Source organism: Rhinolophus hipposideros (genome assembly GCF_964194185.1).
Source record: "Rhinolophus hipposideros genome assembly, chromosome: 9".
NCBI classification, from domain to species: Eukaryota; Metazoa; Chordata; class Mammalia; order Chiroptera; family Rhinolophidae; genus Rhinolophus; species Rhinolophus hipposideros.
Genome location: NC_138055.1, coordinates 53007449 through 53024104, shown reverse-complemented (window position 1 = coordinate 53024104; position 16656 = coordinate 53007449). Strand labels below are relative to the sequence as shown.

General features: G+C 50.8%; 1 protein-coding gene across 1 annotated transcript; it reads left to right on the top strand.

Moving 5' to 3' along the window:
* Positions 1-2319: 2319 nt before the first annotated feature.
* On the top strand, positions 2320-14105 carry KRT82 (keratin 82; the record flags this gene model as incomplete). Its single annotated transcript, XM_081060338.1, has 9 exons — positions 2320-2724; positions 4546-4754; positions 7176-7236; positions 7913-8008; positions 8368-8532; positions 11111-11236; positions 12844-13064; positions 13291-13322; positions 13864-14105. The coding sequence occupies 9 exons, from the start codon at positions 2320-2322 to the stop codon at positions 14103-14105; spliced, it is 1557 nt and encodes a 518-aa protein (XP_080916464.1).
* Positions 14106-16656: the final 2551 nt, after the last annotated feature.

Sequence of the window (16656 nt, the reverse complement as noted above, 5' to 3'; positions counted from 1 at the left end):
CCTCAAAGGGGACACTTTACTCACCCCTTGAAGGAAGAAGAAGTATGGAGGTGGTGGAATAGGGGAGTGGGGTAGGACAGAGATCTTTTTAGTCTGGCCTTCATGGGGTGGTATTCCTATTTAATTAGAAGAGTTGTACACACTCAAAACACCTGCCATGTATTCAAGACTAAAGTGTATTCCGAAGGCAAATAGAGACTGGCCACCATGCTGCTGACACGAGCACAGAAGAATTCACTACTTCAGAAAAAAGTCACTCCGGCTCTGATTGTTTCAAACTCTTCTCAATTGCCTGCTCCCTGTGCCTACCTATTTCCTGAAATGGCTTCAATAAAATCTCACTGAGCTCTGTTGGTCTTGACTGAGTCTGTGTCCTATCTCACACTCAGAGGCACCTTGGAACTGGTATTGTCCAGGAGCAGGTACCTTCCACCTACAATGAGTCCAGTGCGTCCCACTCTGTGGCCAAGCTCTGAGCCTGGGCTCCAGAGAGCCCAACACAAACACTGCAACCATGCTCTGGCCTGCACGTGGCCCAGGGGTGGGGAGCGGCCTCTCTCCCGTGTCCACATCACCCCAGTGAGCCCTGCCCTCACAGGGCTGCCCACTATTTCATTCGTGTCCTCTGGCGGGAATCTGGAGGGGGTCTGCTCTCTGGCCTGACTTCTCAGCATCACCATCACCACTAACAGCATCTTCTGGACCCAGTTCTGTGGTGCTTCTTCCAGGACACAGTGAGAATCCCCCCCAACACACCCCACCATCGCCGATGGTTTCTTATTACATCCTCACCTCCCCCAGCCCCAATCTTTTCTCCCCAGCATTCTAGGACCTAAAGTCAAGATTATACAAAAGAAGACATTGTAAAATGTCACAGTGAGACTGAGAATTTCCAAGCACAAGAAATGTTTGCGCTCCAATCTCCTAATCTACAGGTGGGGAAGCTGAGGGACAGAGAAGACATAATGAATCCCAGCCTTATCATGAACAAGCTGGGTAGCTTGGGGGAGTTACTTAACCACTCCGCTCCTTACTTTACTTATCTGCAAAGTAGAAACTAGTCATGGTGTTGTCATAAGAATTAAATGAGATAATGAATGTAGAGCTCAGGGTGGTCCCAGCACATAGTAAGCACCCAGTAAATGTTATTACTATTAGTATTATTGATTTGGTTCTGACCTGGAAAAAAAGGCACAGTGCGGAAAGGAAAGACCTGTTGGCCGCAGCAGCAGTTTCACTGATGGGACTGATGGAAAGGGGGAAGGAACAGAAGTGGGGGGGGGGGCAGGTGGTGAGCCTCTCCAAAGAGCTGTGACCTGGGTACGGGGGGGGGGGGGGGAGAAGGCCTGTATCTCGCATCTCCCTGAATAATTCCTGAGGGTAACGACTGTCCCCAGAAATGTCCTCAGGCCAAGGCAGGCTCTGTCCATCTCAGGGAGGCTCAGGATGGGGTGGGAAGGAAGGGAAGGAAAAGCAACGTGGAACCCTGAGCTACTGGCTGACACCAATACATGTTTGGGGAGGGCCGAAGAGTCCTGGGGGGACCATGCCTTGCTCTCCTGTCCTCAAGCACAAGGCATCTCTTCTTGAGTCCCCTGAGGCCTTTCTGGACTAAAAAACTCCTGGAGACAAGACTCTATGTCTGGAGCCTATGACCTCAGGACCCCTAGTGGGGCAGGGTTCGCTGAGCCAGAGGCAGCACCCCACCTGGCCTGAAGAGGCGCAGGGCCCAGCATGCTTAGGGAAGATTCTCCCACCCAAAAGTCTCCCCCACCCCCCGGGAAGTCCTAGGATCACCTAGGAGCCCATGGAGAGCACTCGGGCCTGGAGCATCTGCAGAAGCACATAAAAACAGCCTTGAGGAAACAGAGCAGCCTCAAGCATATCTAACTTGGCCTCTAATCCCAGGGCAGCCAGGGAATATAATTCATGCTTCAGTTCCTATAAAATGGAGTAAAGTCCCAACTCTCCCTTTCCTTGAGGATGAGCCACTGAATATGCCAAACATATCTGTCTGGTGATGAAACCCTTTCATAACCCCAGTAAACAAGGAAGAGGGACACGTGAGACTTTTATAGTGACCACCAGCACTGACCATTGGCTCCTTCTCTCTGCCCTTTGCTACTCTAATTATCCACCTGGGTACTTAGAGCTGCCAATCTCCCAAGCTCATAATCCTGATTTAATGGTGATTGGGGGTTGACCCAGCTCAGCCCTCCATCCCCCTACCAGATAAAAGGGTGGGAGCTGAGCTGACTTGATAGTTCTCACCTCCTCTTCTCCCCACCAGGGCCTGTCTTTCTGCCTCTCTCTCCTGCCATGTCGTGTGGCTCCTCTCAGCAGGGCTCCAGAAGTGGCAGTCGGAGCTTCAGCTCACGCTCAGCCATTCTCCCCCAGATGGTCACCCACTATGCAGAGAGCAAGGAGCCATGCCGCCCCGGGGATGGTAGGGGTCTCCGCATCCTGGGCTGCCTCGGCTCACGGAGCTTGTGCAATGTGGGCTTCAGGAGTCCCCAGGTTGCGTCCAGGTGTGTCCTGCCTGGTTTCGGATACCGATTGGGGGCTGCCTGTGGTCCTTCTGCCTGCATCACCCCTGTCACCATCAATGAGAGCCTACTGGTCCCAGTCGAGCTGGAGATTGACCCAACCGTGCAGAGGGTGAAGAGGGATGAGAAGGAGCAGATCAAGTGCCTCAATAACCGCTTTGCATCCTTTATCAACAAGGTAAGAGGGAGGGTCCAATGGTCCAGGACCATGGGATGCAGAGAACACCTTGTGTCTGGTCCGAGGGAGCAAGAAGAGACTGACAATAGAGAAGCCTCGGTTCATCTATTGGTCTCTCGGTACTCCATGACCATGAATCCTTGAATGCTGGTTAGATCAGGCTCGGCACAAAACATTTCTGTTTGCTGGTCTTTTTTCTAATATGTCCTCTCTCTCTGGATGTTATCTGATAAAATCACCAACATTGCCTGAGGTCAGACTATAAGAGGAACTTCCAAAGCAATGATGGATATTGAAAGGAACAACCTAAAAGACAGAGAACTGCCCTTCCTGATGAGGCTTTAACAATAGAGCCCCTTTCTGAGTGCCTAAGCTGGCGAGACCCTTGAGTCTGGAGGCCAGAATGGGAACTGTGACCTTGGAATTTGCCATCAGCTTAGTTCTGGGATGAGGAGAAGGTGGAGCAGTTAGAGCTAAGGATAAAAAGTGGTCATGGCCAAAGTCTTATATCTGTCAACCCCAAAGCCACAGCTCTGAAAGCCTTCGGGGAAAGGTGACCTTTCCCCAGGTGCCTTTGAAAGGCCCTGAACTGGTTTGTCACCCTCAGCTGCTTCTGGGCCTGTCCCCATACCCCAGAAAGTCTCGTGGGGTTAGAACATACGCTAAGGGCTGACTGATATTTCTGGTGACCCCAAGATTTAGGGCAAGGAGTCCTGGGCTGGAAGTCAGGACCTCGGTGTTGGCTGCACTCCTGACTGTTACCCTGAGGCCCTGTGCAAACCACTCACCTCTCGGCCTCAGGAACCCTGCTGCCCAGAAGGGAAAGAAGCAACGATAGTGGGAAAATTAAAGGCGGTAATACAGGCAAACAAGCTCCACACAGGAACTTGTTTTAGCCCATGGGAACTGTTACACTTACAGTTTAATTTTGAAAGCTCACTGAGTTCTGGTTGTAAACTCATTTTCACAACGTGGGCCCTGGCTGTCAGCAACACCACACCACCCTCTGTGAGAGCTTCCTGGTAACATGGCCATTGACCGGAAGTCGGCAAAGTTACTTCTTCTGCGGTTTTCTTGAGAGACAATGCACAGTATGGAAAATCCCAGGGTGAAGACTGGTGACCACGTTCCCTTTGCCAGCAACAAGCTGGGTGACAGTGGTCAACTCACTCCACTTCTCCTAATCTCGGTTTCCAAGCCACAAAAATGGAGGAGCTAGGCCAGCAGCTCTCCACATTACTGTGACAGGGCCTTTTTTGGATGTAGCCATGCAGGCTGGGGCGGAGTCGGTGAAAAGAACTTCAAGTCCTGGGACAGAGTCTATGATCTGACCTTCTCCCTGAAGTGACCCTGGGCTGTAATTGAAAAAAGCCCAACTCCTCTCAGGTATGAGAGGAGTTAGTATAAAGATGTGCAAAGTTTTTCCCATGCACAGCCCCAAGTAGCAGCTTGAGGGAAGAAAACAAGGCTTAAAGGGACGGGTGGCCCGGCCAAGGTTACAAGGCTGGAACAAGGCAGATAGGCAGGGTTGGAAGGAGGACCTGTCCCAGGCCTCATGGGGCAGCACTCTTTCCATTACAATGTGCAGCCCCTGATTGGTAGGTGGGTCCTTTATGCTCCCCAAGGCAGGGGAGACACAGAGACATAACCTCAGGTACCAGTCTACTCAGAGACCCTAATCTGTCAATTTTAGCATATTGGCAGCAGTGTGTCAGTAAAGAGAGCAGAAACTGACTCAACTGCCCCCACCACCATTTACTCTCTCCAAACCATGGTCCCCAGGGTCCCAGCTGCCCAGTGACATTGCATTCTTGGCTGCAGGTCCGGTTCCTGGAGCAGAAGAACAAGCTGCTGGAGACCAAGTGGAACTTCATGCAGCAGCAGAGGAGCTGCCAGAGCAACATGGCGCCCATCTTTGAGGCCTACATCGAAACGCTCCGGAAGCAGCTAGACTGTGAGACCAGGGACAGGGCCAGGCTGCAGTCGGAACTCTGCAGCCTCCAAGATGCACTGGAGGGCTACAAGAAAAAGTGAGTGTTCTCTACCTTCACCCCACCAGAGGGCCCAAGGTAAGCTACAATCTGGCCCTCAGTATCCCCACCTGTAAAAAGTTTTAGGGAAGCCTAAAATGACGTTAGTAGGTGGTAGAACAACTAGGTGGGATAATATAGGCAGAACATCTAGCATACTGCCTATATGTCACAAAGTAAAGCTCTGAAAGTACGTATATACCTTCCTTTCCCTTCCCACCACCCTGCCTAAGGAAGGCCCTCACCCTTCCTCTCAATGTAAAACGAAATCTTTTCTCCGGTCATTTCCGCATTCCAGGGCTCTGCTCCAAACCACCTGTTCTGCCCTATGTTCCACCAATCCCTTTGCATTTTCTGAACCACTTTTTATTCCCCAAACCCTCTTCCCTCCAAGCTTTTGCTCCCCCTGTTCCTTCTTCTAATAAGCCCCCTCTCAGCATCTCTTTAAATCACATCCAGGTTAATATATCCCACATTTTTACCCCCTGGCTTCTGGCTTCTCCAATCCTCCATCCACAGCTGGAAGTCATCACCCCGCCTCTCTGACAGATTCTCTGTCTCCCTTCCCATTTCTTAGTGGTGAAGTTTCTGTAGCCTGCTAGACTTGCAGCTCAGACTTGGTGCACAGTGACAGAAGGTGGTTGATAAGCACATGTTAATGACAAACTTGAAGGCTAATAGATCCAGTGCTTACAAGAATCGAAGGCCCAGATAAATTGCCTCATGGTCCTAGGTGGGGCTCTCCCAGCCCAGGATCCCAAAGGAGAGCATGTTGGTAGGAGAGGGTTGAGAGAGACACAATTCCATTGACAATAAACAGTGTGACTATGCCGAGAGTGATGGTTCATAAGGGACATGGGTCATCAGAGTGGAGCCACATGGGAAACATTCATGGTGATTATGCCAACCACAAGCCTACTCATGGCTGCTGGAAAGGGCTGGCTCCTTCCCCCAAGAGGCCCAGTCCAATAAGCATAGATCTCTGTGTACACACACCAATAGCTACACGGTGGCACAGGGCAGAAGGGGAGAGGAATTCTAAGAGAGTGAGAGTGCAAAAGGAACCAAGGAAGGCTTCCTGGGAGAGGTGCCATTTACTACGGGTCTTAAAGGATGTTTCATTCTGGTTGCTTCTTATAAAAGAGGAGTCCAAAGTAGACCCTGGAAAAGGAGAAGAGACGGGAACAGGTGACAAGAAAGGGCCAGAGTGTGCCAAGTAAGAGGGGACGACTCAAACAGACTGTGACAGGTGAGAGGTGACAAGGCCATGGGATGCGTGAAGGCCAGCTCTCTCAGCAGGAGCAATGCCTTTTCGAGGGGTAAGACACAAGATAGCCAGGAGACATGGCTTGCAGCTCAGGATGAGGACTTTGGACTTTAAAAGTGGGCCAATAGGGGAAGGATGTGATTGGGTGGTATGTTAACAAGAATAGCCAACACTTCCACAGTCCATATCCTATGCCAGGCCTAGGGAGCTTTGCAGATGTTAACTTATGTGATGTGTTAACTCCTAACAGCCCCACGAGGCAGGACCAGTGTTATCTTCACCCTACAGATGATGACACTGGGACACAGAAAGACCAAGTCACTTACTCAAAGTCATACGAATAGCACATGTCGAGCCAGGATTCAAACCTAGGCCGTAGGCTCCAGCGTCCAGTGTCCGTGCTGCAGCCGAGTTCTGCTGGAAGAAGGAAGGATGGGCATCAGGAAGCCCAGTGAAGCTTTGAATGGATTGATGTTGCTCTTCAAACTGAGTCATTCTGGACAGACAAACACCGTGGCCCGAGTCTGTTGCCTTGGTGGGGGAGGGGGCGGTGTGCAGGCAGTGAGTGGGCGAGGAGCTCCCTTGGAGCCTAGAGGAAATAGCTGGGCTGTGTCTATGGGTCTGGTAAAGTGGGTAATTGCTACCTCTGTAACTGCGCTGAAGGTGGGGGCCAGCTTCAGGTCTCTCCTGGTAAGGAGGGCACAGGGTCAGCTGGGATTTCAGTGACTGCAGCCAACTCTCAGAACAACTCAGAAAAGACAGCTGGGCCCGCAAAAGGCAGCCAGCGTTTTGCCACCTTCCCAGAGGAAACGACCAGATGAAGTGAGCTTCCTTAGCAGCAGGACAGAATGAAGGACGCCTTAAGCAGGACTTCCCAGAGGATGACCCATCACAGAAACAGGCTGGCAGAGATTGGGAGGGGGGTAAACTGGCAAAGTGCCCAATGAGAGGCTACGATCACAATCATCTGTCCCAAATGGCTGGAGGAGTTACAGGTGTCCAGAGACAGAGGATACACCTGGTAACTCCTTAGGGGATTCAGTCAGTGAGAGGCAGATTGGCACCCCAAAAGCCCCCGCCCTCAGGCCTGATACCAAGACCCCTTCTAAGCCCCACAAGCTGATTAAAACACTTTTTCCTGCCCATTCCACCAGATATGAAGAAGAGCTGTCCCTGAGGCCCTGTGCAGAGAATGAGTTTGTTACCTTGAAGAAGGTGAGGGAAGATGGCACAGGGAGGGAGGAAGCGCCCTGAGTTGGCCCAGCTGGCCTCGGGACGCGCAGCCCCTGCACTATGTCCAAACATGTCGGCAGCCCACCCACCTGCAAAAGGGTCTCTCACCCCTCGAGTCCTGGTGACCCTGGGAAAGAGGAGGGCCAGTGTCGCATACCATGTGCTAAAGGGGAGTGATTGATCTTGTCTCCACCTCCCTGCTCACGTGGCCAAAGCGAGTTAGGAATGTGTCTACACCTGCCCAAGAGGCTGGAGATGCGGCTAATGCCCAAACAGAAACAAAACAAAAACTCTGACTCAAACCCCAGAAGATGAAAACCATTGCCATGATTCCTCAGACAGATAGCTAGGTATTTCCTGGCCCAAGGCTCACACAGTGAGCTCTGAGAAACTTCATTTAAGGCTCCTTTAAACCCCGCTCCCTTCAGATCCTTTCCCAAGAGGGTGACAGGCCCAGGTGTGGGATCTGGGGCTGGAGACCCCTCCCTCCATCCTTGGCTTTGTGACCCCTTCACTTTCACATGGGCTTAAATGAGGAAAAGTGGGCGCCACACCTGCCACCTGCCACCAGCTTGCTGGGAGTGGCCCAGCTGGCAGAGGGGTGGCCCTCCCATGCTCCCCCAGCCCCAGGTTATGGCTGTCACTGCTGTGATTGCAGGATGTGGACACGGTCTTCCTGATGAAGGCTGACCTGGAGACCAACATGCAGGCTCTGGTCCAGGAGATCAACTTCCTGAAAGGCCTGTATGAGGAGGTACCTGCAGCCGAACTGTCCATAGGTGGTAGACCCGGGGCCAGCTCTGTGAGGGCAATGGGATGGGAAAGCTCCAGCGCAGTGGGTACATTTCAGGGCAAGCAGCCTGAAAAGTGAGCATGTGAAGAAATCAGCGTGGGACTGCTGGTTCTCAGGCAGTGAAAGCCCCAAGAAGTTGGATCACCTAGACCTTGGCTCTTGGGTCTCTGTGTAACTAGAGGGTGGGGGACGGAGAGCAGGTTGGTGATGGAAGGCCCAGGACAGCTATGCAAAGTCCTGTGTAAAGCTGCTATGGTAGGCCTGAGCAGTTTCTCCCTCTTTATCTTCAAAGAGCTCACCTGTCCTCACCCCTCCCCTAGGAGATTTGCCTTCTCCAGTCTCAGATCTCAGAGACCTCCGTAATTGTGAAAATGGACAACAGCCGTGAGCTGGATGTGGACGGCATCATTGCTGAGATCAAGGCCCAGTATGATGACATTGTCAGCCATAGCAAAGCTGAAGCAGAAGCCTGGTACCAGTGCCGGGTGAGAGCCGGGTGGGGAATGGAGTCCCCAGACCACTCTCCCCCAGAAAGTGGATGAGGAGATAATGAGAGAGTCATGCGATGCCACAGAGACAGGGAATCCCAGTAACCCACCCCCGCCCCTGTTGTTTCTGCCAGGCCCCAGGCCAGCTGCCTGTGGAGCACGTAGGAGTGGACCTCACAGATAGCTCAGGTCTGTCATCAAGATGCCAGGGTGCTCCAGCTTTCTTCACCCACAGACTACCTGGAAGTGAATTCAAGGAATTCAAGGAATAGTAATTGGCAACGATGGCAAACAGGGCTCTGGGCTTCAAGGCTTCAGAGGAGACTAATGGCATGGAGTGGTTACCAATGGTGGAGCAAAAAGGATGATTAAGGGGCCCCAGATTTATGTAATTAGGGGCTTGCTGGGAGGGCAGTTGGTGTCCCCAAGGGCAATTTGGTTTAACAAAGATTATCATCTCAGTCTCACCTGCCCTATCTGTGAAAGGCACCATGTTTCCATTCACTCAGTCACTCATTCATTCCTTCATTCATTCAACGGTTGCTTGAGCACCCATCATGTGCCAAGCACTGTTCTAAATGCTGAATTCCAGCAAGGAACAGAGCAGACAGTAATCCCTGCCATTGTGTCACTTTCATTCTAGAGGCAGGGGCAAGGGAGGGACAGACAACAAGCCAGACAAATAAGTATACGTATGTTAGATGGTGAGGCATGCTATGGAGAAAATAAATCAGGGTAAAGCATACGGAGTCTTGTGGGAATACAGTTTTAAATAGGGTGTCCAGGGAAGGATGGCCTTACTGAGGTGTGTGGCACCACGAGGATACTAAGAGTCAGATCGTCCCTGTGCTCAAGGAGATTCTAGTCTGCTGGGAGAGAAGTATGTAACTAATCAAACAGAAAAACAAGGCAGCACGAAGTGATTGCTAAGGTAGAGCATCAGGCCAAGGGAGTATGATGATGGAAAGAAGAAACATGTCAGGGAAGACAGGCATTGGCATTTGATCTGGAGCTCAAAGGCCAAGTCTGATTTCAATAAGCAGAGCATGGGGTGGGGAGGCAGGGGGAGAGTGTGTCGGCTGAGGGGAGGCAGGGGCCAAGATGCAGTAACATAGATGTGAGAGCCTGGTGAGAAGCACCATGAAGGAGATGGTGCTGGAGGGGTCGCCTGTGGCCAGATCACAGCCGATCTGCTGAGCTGAGCTGAGGACTTTGGACTCTTTTCTGAAAGCAATAGGTGTCATTGCTCAGGGATCGGGGGTGATCAAAGGTATCAAACCTTGGCCTGGAGTCAGTTCCCAGTGACTCAGTGTATGGCCCATCTACAACAGGTTTCACCACAGCTGGCCCCGTCCCCCACTTGCTCTCCTGGGCCACCCATCTGTCAGGTGGACTCAAGGAAAACAACATCCGTGACCCATCCTCTTCAATCAGAACCAGAAAGACAACTCTATTATTTAAGGATTGTATCTAGCTGTGAGAATCAGAAATTTTAAAAAATAAGTAGTTAAATTCAGCTTTCACGTTTTTCTCAAGTAACTTGAAGCACAGAAATAGACTACCCACAGATGACATGGGAGTTCTATGTCACCATCAGAGACAGAGGCTCCTTTTAGCTTTTTATTTGGCCATCCTTGGTACTGCTTTAATCCTCATGGTTGCCTCATATCCCAAGATGGCTGCCCTAACACCAATCTCACATGCTCATTCCAGGCCAGAAGAACAGGGGGTAAAAGAAACATGCCAACTGAGTCATTCCTCACCTCAAAGAGCTTTCCTGGAAACCCTATCCAGCAAGGGCCATAGGTCTCATTGATGAGAAGGCTGAGCAATATTCTTTTACCTAGGTTCATTGCCACCCCCCAAAAAAGCAGAGTTCTGTTTGAAGAAAAGGAGAATGGATATTGATTAGGCCACTACAGGCTTTCACACAATAACTGAAGAGGCATTTGTGCTATATCTCTTGTTTTACAGTTTCTATGCAAAATGTTCCCATCCTTATATGCAGAAAACTTAAGTTGGCTAATTTTCAAAAAATCTGTATATGTCATCTATAACACACTATTCAGAGATTGGCTTCAGAGTTGGAAGGTTAAAAAAAAAGTGTTAAGTCAAGATAGGAGGTAACATTGCATTTTGCTTTCCGTTGTTTTGGAGGAGATATACAAACATACTCACCCTGGGGGCAGACATGGTCTGTTCACAGGCCTTGGTCTGTTCACCATCCCAGGCTGAGCACGGAAAATCCTTCTGAGGTCCAAGGATATCTAAAGGAGAGGGAGCCCTCAGGCTCTGGGGGAGAGAGAAAAGGAGAAGACACAGAACAGCTAAAACAGAGAAGGGAGCTGGGAGCTTGGAAGAAAATTTAATAAACTGACCATTCAGAGTCGGGGGGTGAGAAAGGAGCATCACAGAAAAGGACAACAAAATTGACCAGAAATGGAAAGAGGATGGGGAGCAGAACAACTGTAAAAATCCAGAGAGCACCTGAGCCAGGAAGTCACAGGAAGAGAGACTTGGGACAGTGAGGTGCCACAGCCGGGGCACTGGGGTTCTGACCTCTAGGTCCCCGCAGTATGAGGAACTGCAGTTGACTGCTGGGAACCACGGTGACAACCTCTGCAACTACAAGAATGAGATCCTGGAAATGAACAAGCTGGTCCAGGAGCTGCAGCAAGAAATTGAAAATGTCAAAGCCCAGGTGAGGCCAGAAAGACCTTGTTCTGAGGGCCCATCCCAGGCTGACCCACTGCCTGGTTGTGCGGGGCGGGTCCACACTCCCTGGAAGTGCTGTGGACGAGGGAATAAACTTGTGCTGCCTCAACTAAGAGGGCATAAGACCTTTCTACCAAAGAGCTGACCAACAGCAGGAGGACCAACCTCGGGAAATGGTCAGGTTCCCAATAGAGGCCAGGCGACCTAGTGTCAAAGATGAAATAACAAGAGTTCTTCATCAGATGGGAGCATAGAAAAAAAAAAAAAAGATGGTCACCATGGTCCCTTCCAACCCAAAGACTACAATTCTATGATTCTGAAATTCAAGGTGACTCTGCAGAGTTCATAAAATCAGACCTATCCTAGTCTCCTATGCTAGGGAAGACCAGACACTTAAAATCGATTAGCCCAAAAGAAATTGCTCAGTGTATCTAAGAGAAATGCTCAGATCTCCTTAAGATGTTATAGACAGGAGAACTGGTCCCAGTCCCCAGAGGAACCAGATGTCACAATCCTAGGAAGAGACCTACAGCAGATTTGAGTCTGTCATATAAACAAGGTTGTAGGACAAGCTCACTCTTCACCCGGTGTCTCTCCTTTACGCTGTACGCTGACACTATGTCACACTCACCACTCTTCTGACACCACATGTGTGGGTTTTTTCCCACACCAAGTAATTCTGCCTCACCAGGTTGGTGTCATACAATTTAACTCAATTCTGATACTATCTGCCTAGAGATAATGTCAGATCCCACAGGCTAAGGGCTGTTTTACGAGTTCCACAAGACTGCCCCACTTCAGATGCCAATCAAAACTACAAATTGTCACCTGAGCTTCTGACCAATCTGCTGTAAGTTGGAACCCCGTTCCTCGGGTTCGATTAATTTACTAGAACGGCTCACAGAACTCAGAAAAACAGTTTACTTACTATTTACCCGTTTCTTATAAAATGATATGATAAAGGACACAGATGAACATCCAGCTGAAAAAAAAAGGTGTAGGGCAAGGTGTGTGGGAAGGGGTGCTGAACTTCCATGCCTTCTGGGCACACCACTCCTTCAGCATCTCCACAGGTTCACCGACCTGGAAGCTCTCTGAACCCCGTGCTATAGGGATTTTTACTATTGGAGGCTTCCTCACATAGGCATGATCGACCACCATCTCCATTTCCAGCCCCTCTCCCCTCTCTGGAGGATGGGGGGCTGGGGCTGAAAATCCCAAGCCTCTAATCATGGCTTGGTCTTTCTGGTGACCAGCCCTCTTTCAGGCGTCATCCAAAAGCTTACCCAGGTTCACCTCCTTAGAACAAAAGATAATGCTATCACCAAGGAAATTTCAAGGAATTTAGGAAATCTGTGGCTGGAAGTGGGGTCAAAGACCAAGTATTGGAACAGAAGATGCTCCTAGTACTTTTATTACGTAGGAAATTACAAAAGTTTTGTGCCGGGAACTGGGGGCAAATACACACACACACACACACACACACACACACACACACGTTTTTCTGTTATCTCACAATGAGCATGTTCTCTCTATTCTTCTGACAGTCAACCTGGGGCTCCCCAATAATGCTTTCTGTGCCTTCTCCCCCAGCGCTGCAAACTGGAGACCGCAGTGACCCAGGCTGAGCAGCAGGGCGAGACGGCCGTCAGCGATGCCCGCTGCAAGCTGGCCGAGCTGGAGGCCGCCCTGCAGAAGGCCAAGCAGGACATGGCCTGCCTGCTCAAGGAGTACCAGGAGGTGATGAACTCCAAGCTGGGCCTGGACATTGAGATCGCCACCTACAGGCGCCTGCTGGAGGGCGAGGAGCAGAGGTTAGTCAAGGATGGGCCCCAGGTGTGCATACTCTCCTGCCCTCTGGTTGCTGCTTCTGCTATTGCCCATCCCACGGTCATGGAAAATCCAGAACAGCACACAGCCACGGGCCCTCCTCGTGAACATGGTCTGTGATGCAGGCAGCAGAAGGAGGGTGCCACGCGCCAATTGACCTTGTCCTCGTTCATGCCATTACCGCCTGTCTTCTTTCTCCTCTCACCCCAGGCTCTGTGAAGGCGTGGGGCCCGTGAATATCTGTGAGTACATGCATAATCCCCAAGGGCTCTAGGGTCGTGGGGGCTGATCAATCCAACATAGACACAGCACCCCTGCCCAGACCTCGGCATGCCTACCACCCCAAAGGAGAAGTTCTGTATGCCAGGTGCTTCTGGTTGGAGGGAGACGCTGTCCTGTAGCACTGCCTAAGGCTTTGGGGGTCAGAATGAGGAACAGAGATACAGCACAATCCCAGTGCTTCGGGGCCCAGAAGCTGCAAGGAACCATACTGACCAGGGAAGGCCTTTCTGGAGAAAGAGGATTTAAAGCAGGCTCAGACAAGCAGAAACTGAGAAAGGGTAAAGCAGAAGCCAAGGCTCTGGGAAAAGAGGAGAGGCACATGGAGAACCTGTAAGCACTTTGTGGCTGGTGTGGGAGGTGCACACGTTGGTAATTGGAATGGGGGAGTCCTTAGAGGTAAGAAGCAGCAGGTGGAGGGCAGGGTCTGGCTGAGACAGTTAAGGGCGATGCCCTTAGATCCACACGGTGCAGGGCTCTGAGCATCCCTTCCTGTTCCCACAGCCGTGAGCAGCTCAAAAGGTGCTGTCGTGTGCGAGCCATGTGTGGTCAGCACGTCCATGCTGAGGACCGACTGCCCAGGGGGCACCAGTGTTATCAAGAGCAGTGGGGCCTGCCGCTTTGTGGGCACTGGTGAACTCTACATCTCCTGCGGGCCCCAGGGGCTCCTGGGCTGCGGGAGCAGGCAGAGCTCCAGCATGAAGCGAGGGGCTGGGAGCATCTCCTCCTCCTGCCATAAGTGTTAGCACCACCGCAGGGGCTGGAAACCCAGGGCACAGGGCACCATTTTCCAGCCTGGATGTTGCCCGTGACTACTAGGGCGGAAGACAAGGAGATTCCAAAACCCCACATTCCTGTTTGACTGCAGATTTCCCTTGGGTTTTCACTGGGAGCCGTCCCTTAGGTACATTCATATCATCCAGAGTCATTTTTCACTTAGCTATGTGCAGAGGGAGTCTGGGGATAGTGGTAGGATGCAAATAAAGAGAATGCATAGTCCATGTTCCCTAGACGGCTGACGGTCAGGCCCTCGTGTGGCCAAGAGAATGGCGACAGCCACCAACCACTTGTCTTCCAGATAAAAAGTCCAAAAGGGCACATCACGGTTCTGCTTTGTGGATTATCTCATAGACGTTTCCCCACAAAGCCAGCATCCCCTGATCCCTGGACATCCCCCACGTCCCCTACCTCCGATTCTCATGCACCGAAGGGAATTTCTTTTAACACCCACTTTGGAAAACAGTCTGCAGTTCATCAAATGTTAAACACAGAGTAACCTATGACCCAGCAATTCCATTCCTAGGTATATACCCATGAGAAAGGAAAACATATGTCCACACAAAAACTTGTACATGGATATTCATAGAAGCACTATTGACAATGTCCAAAAGGTAGAAACAACACAAATGCCCATCAATAGATAAATGGGTAATTACAATGTGGTCTGTCCAGACAATGGAATACTATTCAGTCATAAAAAGAATGAAGTTCCGATACATGCTACAACATGGATGAGCCTTGAAAATGTTATAGTAGGTAGAAGCCAGACACAAAGACAACTGGTATATGATTCCCTTCGTTTCAAAGTCCAGAATATAGAAATCTACAGAAACAGAAAGCAGATTAGTGTTTGCTTCGTGCTGGAGAGAGCAGAAGGCGAGGTGGGGGCAGATGTATGTAATACATAAAGGTTTCTCTATGAGGTGATGACAATGTTTTAAAACTCACAGATGAGGGTTGCACATACCTAGGAATGTACTAAAATCACGGAATTGTACATTTTAAATGAGTGAATTATATGAGATGTGAAATTTATCTCAATAATAAATAGCAGGGAATACAGATCTGGAACAAGACATTACAGGTGTGAGAATTGTTGTGAAGGGGACATAACTGAGAGTCCCACCCAAGTCACAGACTTTGCGAAGGTTCCCAGGAGGAGGGGCAGGCAAGCTGGATCCCTCCTTTAGGGCAAGGAAGTACGCAGAATGTTCCAGGCTGAGAGGTCAGCAACAGTGAGCCAGAGCACACAGTGCAGACCCTGGTGAGAATCTGTGATTCAGGCATGCACGTCTACACATGGAAAAGGAGGGGACAGCACAGTGGCCACAAAGCCTCAGTTCCCACTTGAAGTCCTGTCACTTTGGACCTGGCCCTAGAGCCAGATAAGCTCTGAAAACTATAGAGATGCTGTGGTCTGGGAGATTCCAATAGATTGCCCACCTCTATCACATAGATAACTACCTGAGGCCCAGGAAACACCCCTCTGAAATAAAGGAGGAGAGGGAGAGCAGTCCCCACCCTCACTGTGAGGTGGGCAACTCAGAAGTGGGGGTGCCCCAGCTCAATCCTGGACATGAGCTCAGAGGCCTGACTACAGCCCCTCCAGAACTCCCACCAGGGGATTCCCCCTTAGTGATGTGCAGCAGTGCCCCCCTTTTCCTTTCCTCCCCAGGGAGGAAATGACTCAAGGCAGATGGAACAAAAGTGCCTCCTGGTGGTGGTCCGACGATTCACATTCCATTCACCTGGGCAAATGTCTCCCGAGCTTCTTCCTGGGCCAGTTTTCACGGGGTGCTAGGATAGACAGAGGATCAGGCACGGCACGGCCCCTGCCCTCAAGGAGAAAGGGAGACCTGTTTTTATGAAGCCAGAGCCTCAGTGCATTCTATTCAGCTCAGGACTCCACATCCAGGCCCTTGCAGAGCGCCCCCCGGAGGACTGGTGGGGAACTACCTAAAGAGGCCTGGAAAGGGTAGGAGAACCCAAAATGGAGCTTCTTGCGTCTCTGTCTGTCTCCCCAGAATTTCTCCCATTTCCCTGTCCCTCTTCTCACCCGGGCCTCTCTTCTCCCCATGAGGCCCTTCCTTGCCCCACTGCCCCCTCCCTCAGGTGCTCTCTGTCTCTGCCCCCAGAGACACTTGTCTCTTCAGGATCCCTTCCTCATCCCAGGCCCATCATTGGCCACAGGTGCACTCACTACTGCCACTCTCCACCTGGGGCTTGGATTGGAGGAAATGGTTTCAGAAATGGCACTGTGAGCAGAGGAGGCGGAGCTTAGGACCACTGCATCTGGTAGAAAGAAAAGGGCTGGGCACCAGCCATCCCAGCACCTAAATGCAAGACCAGGCACATATCAGCATCCAATAAAGGTTTGTTGAAGCAAACTGACCTATGCCTATGAGACACAACATTTCCACCTTGGACAGGTAAAGCTGTGTGGGTAATGTGAGGAGTTTGGATTAAGCCTGAAAAAAAAATCATCCTGCCCAGAAGGGAGGGGATAGCCCAAACAAG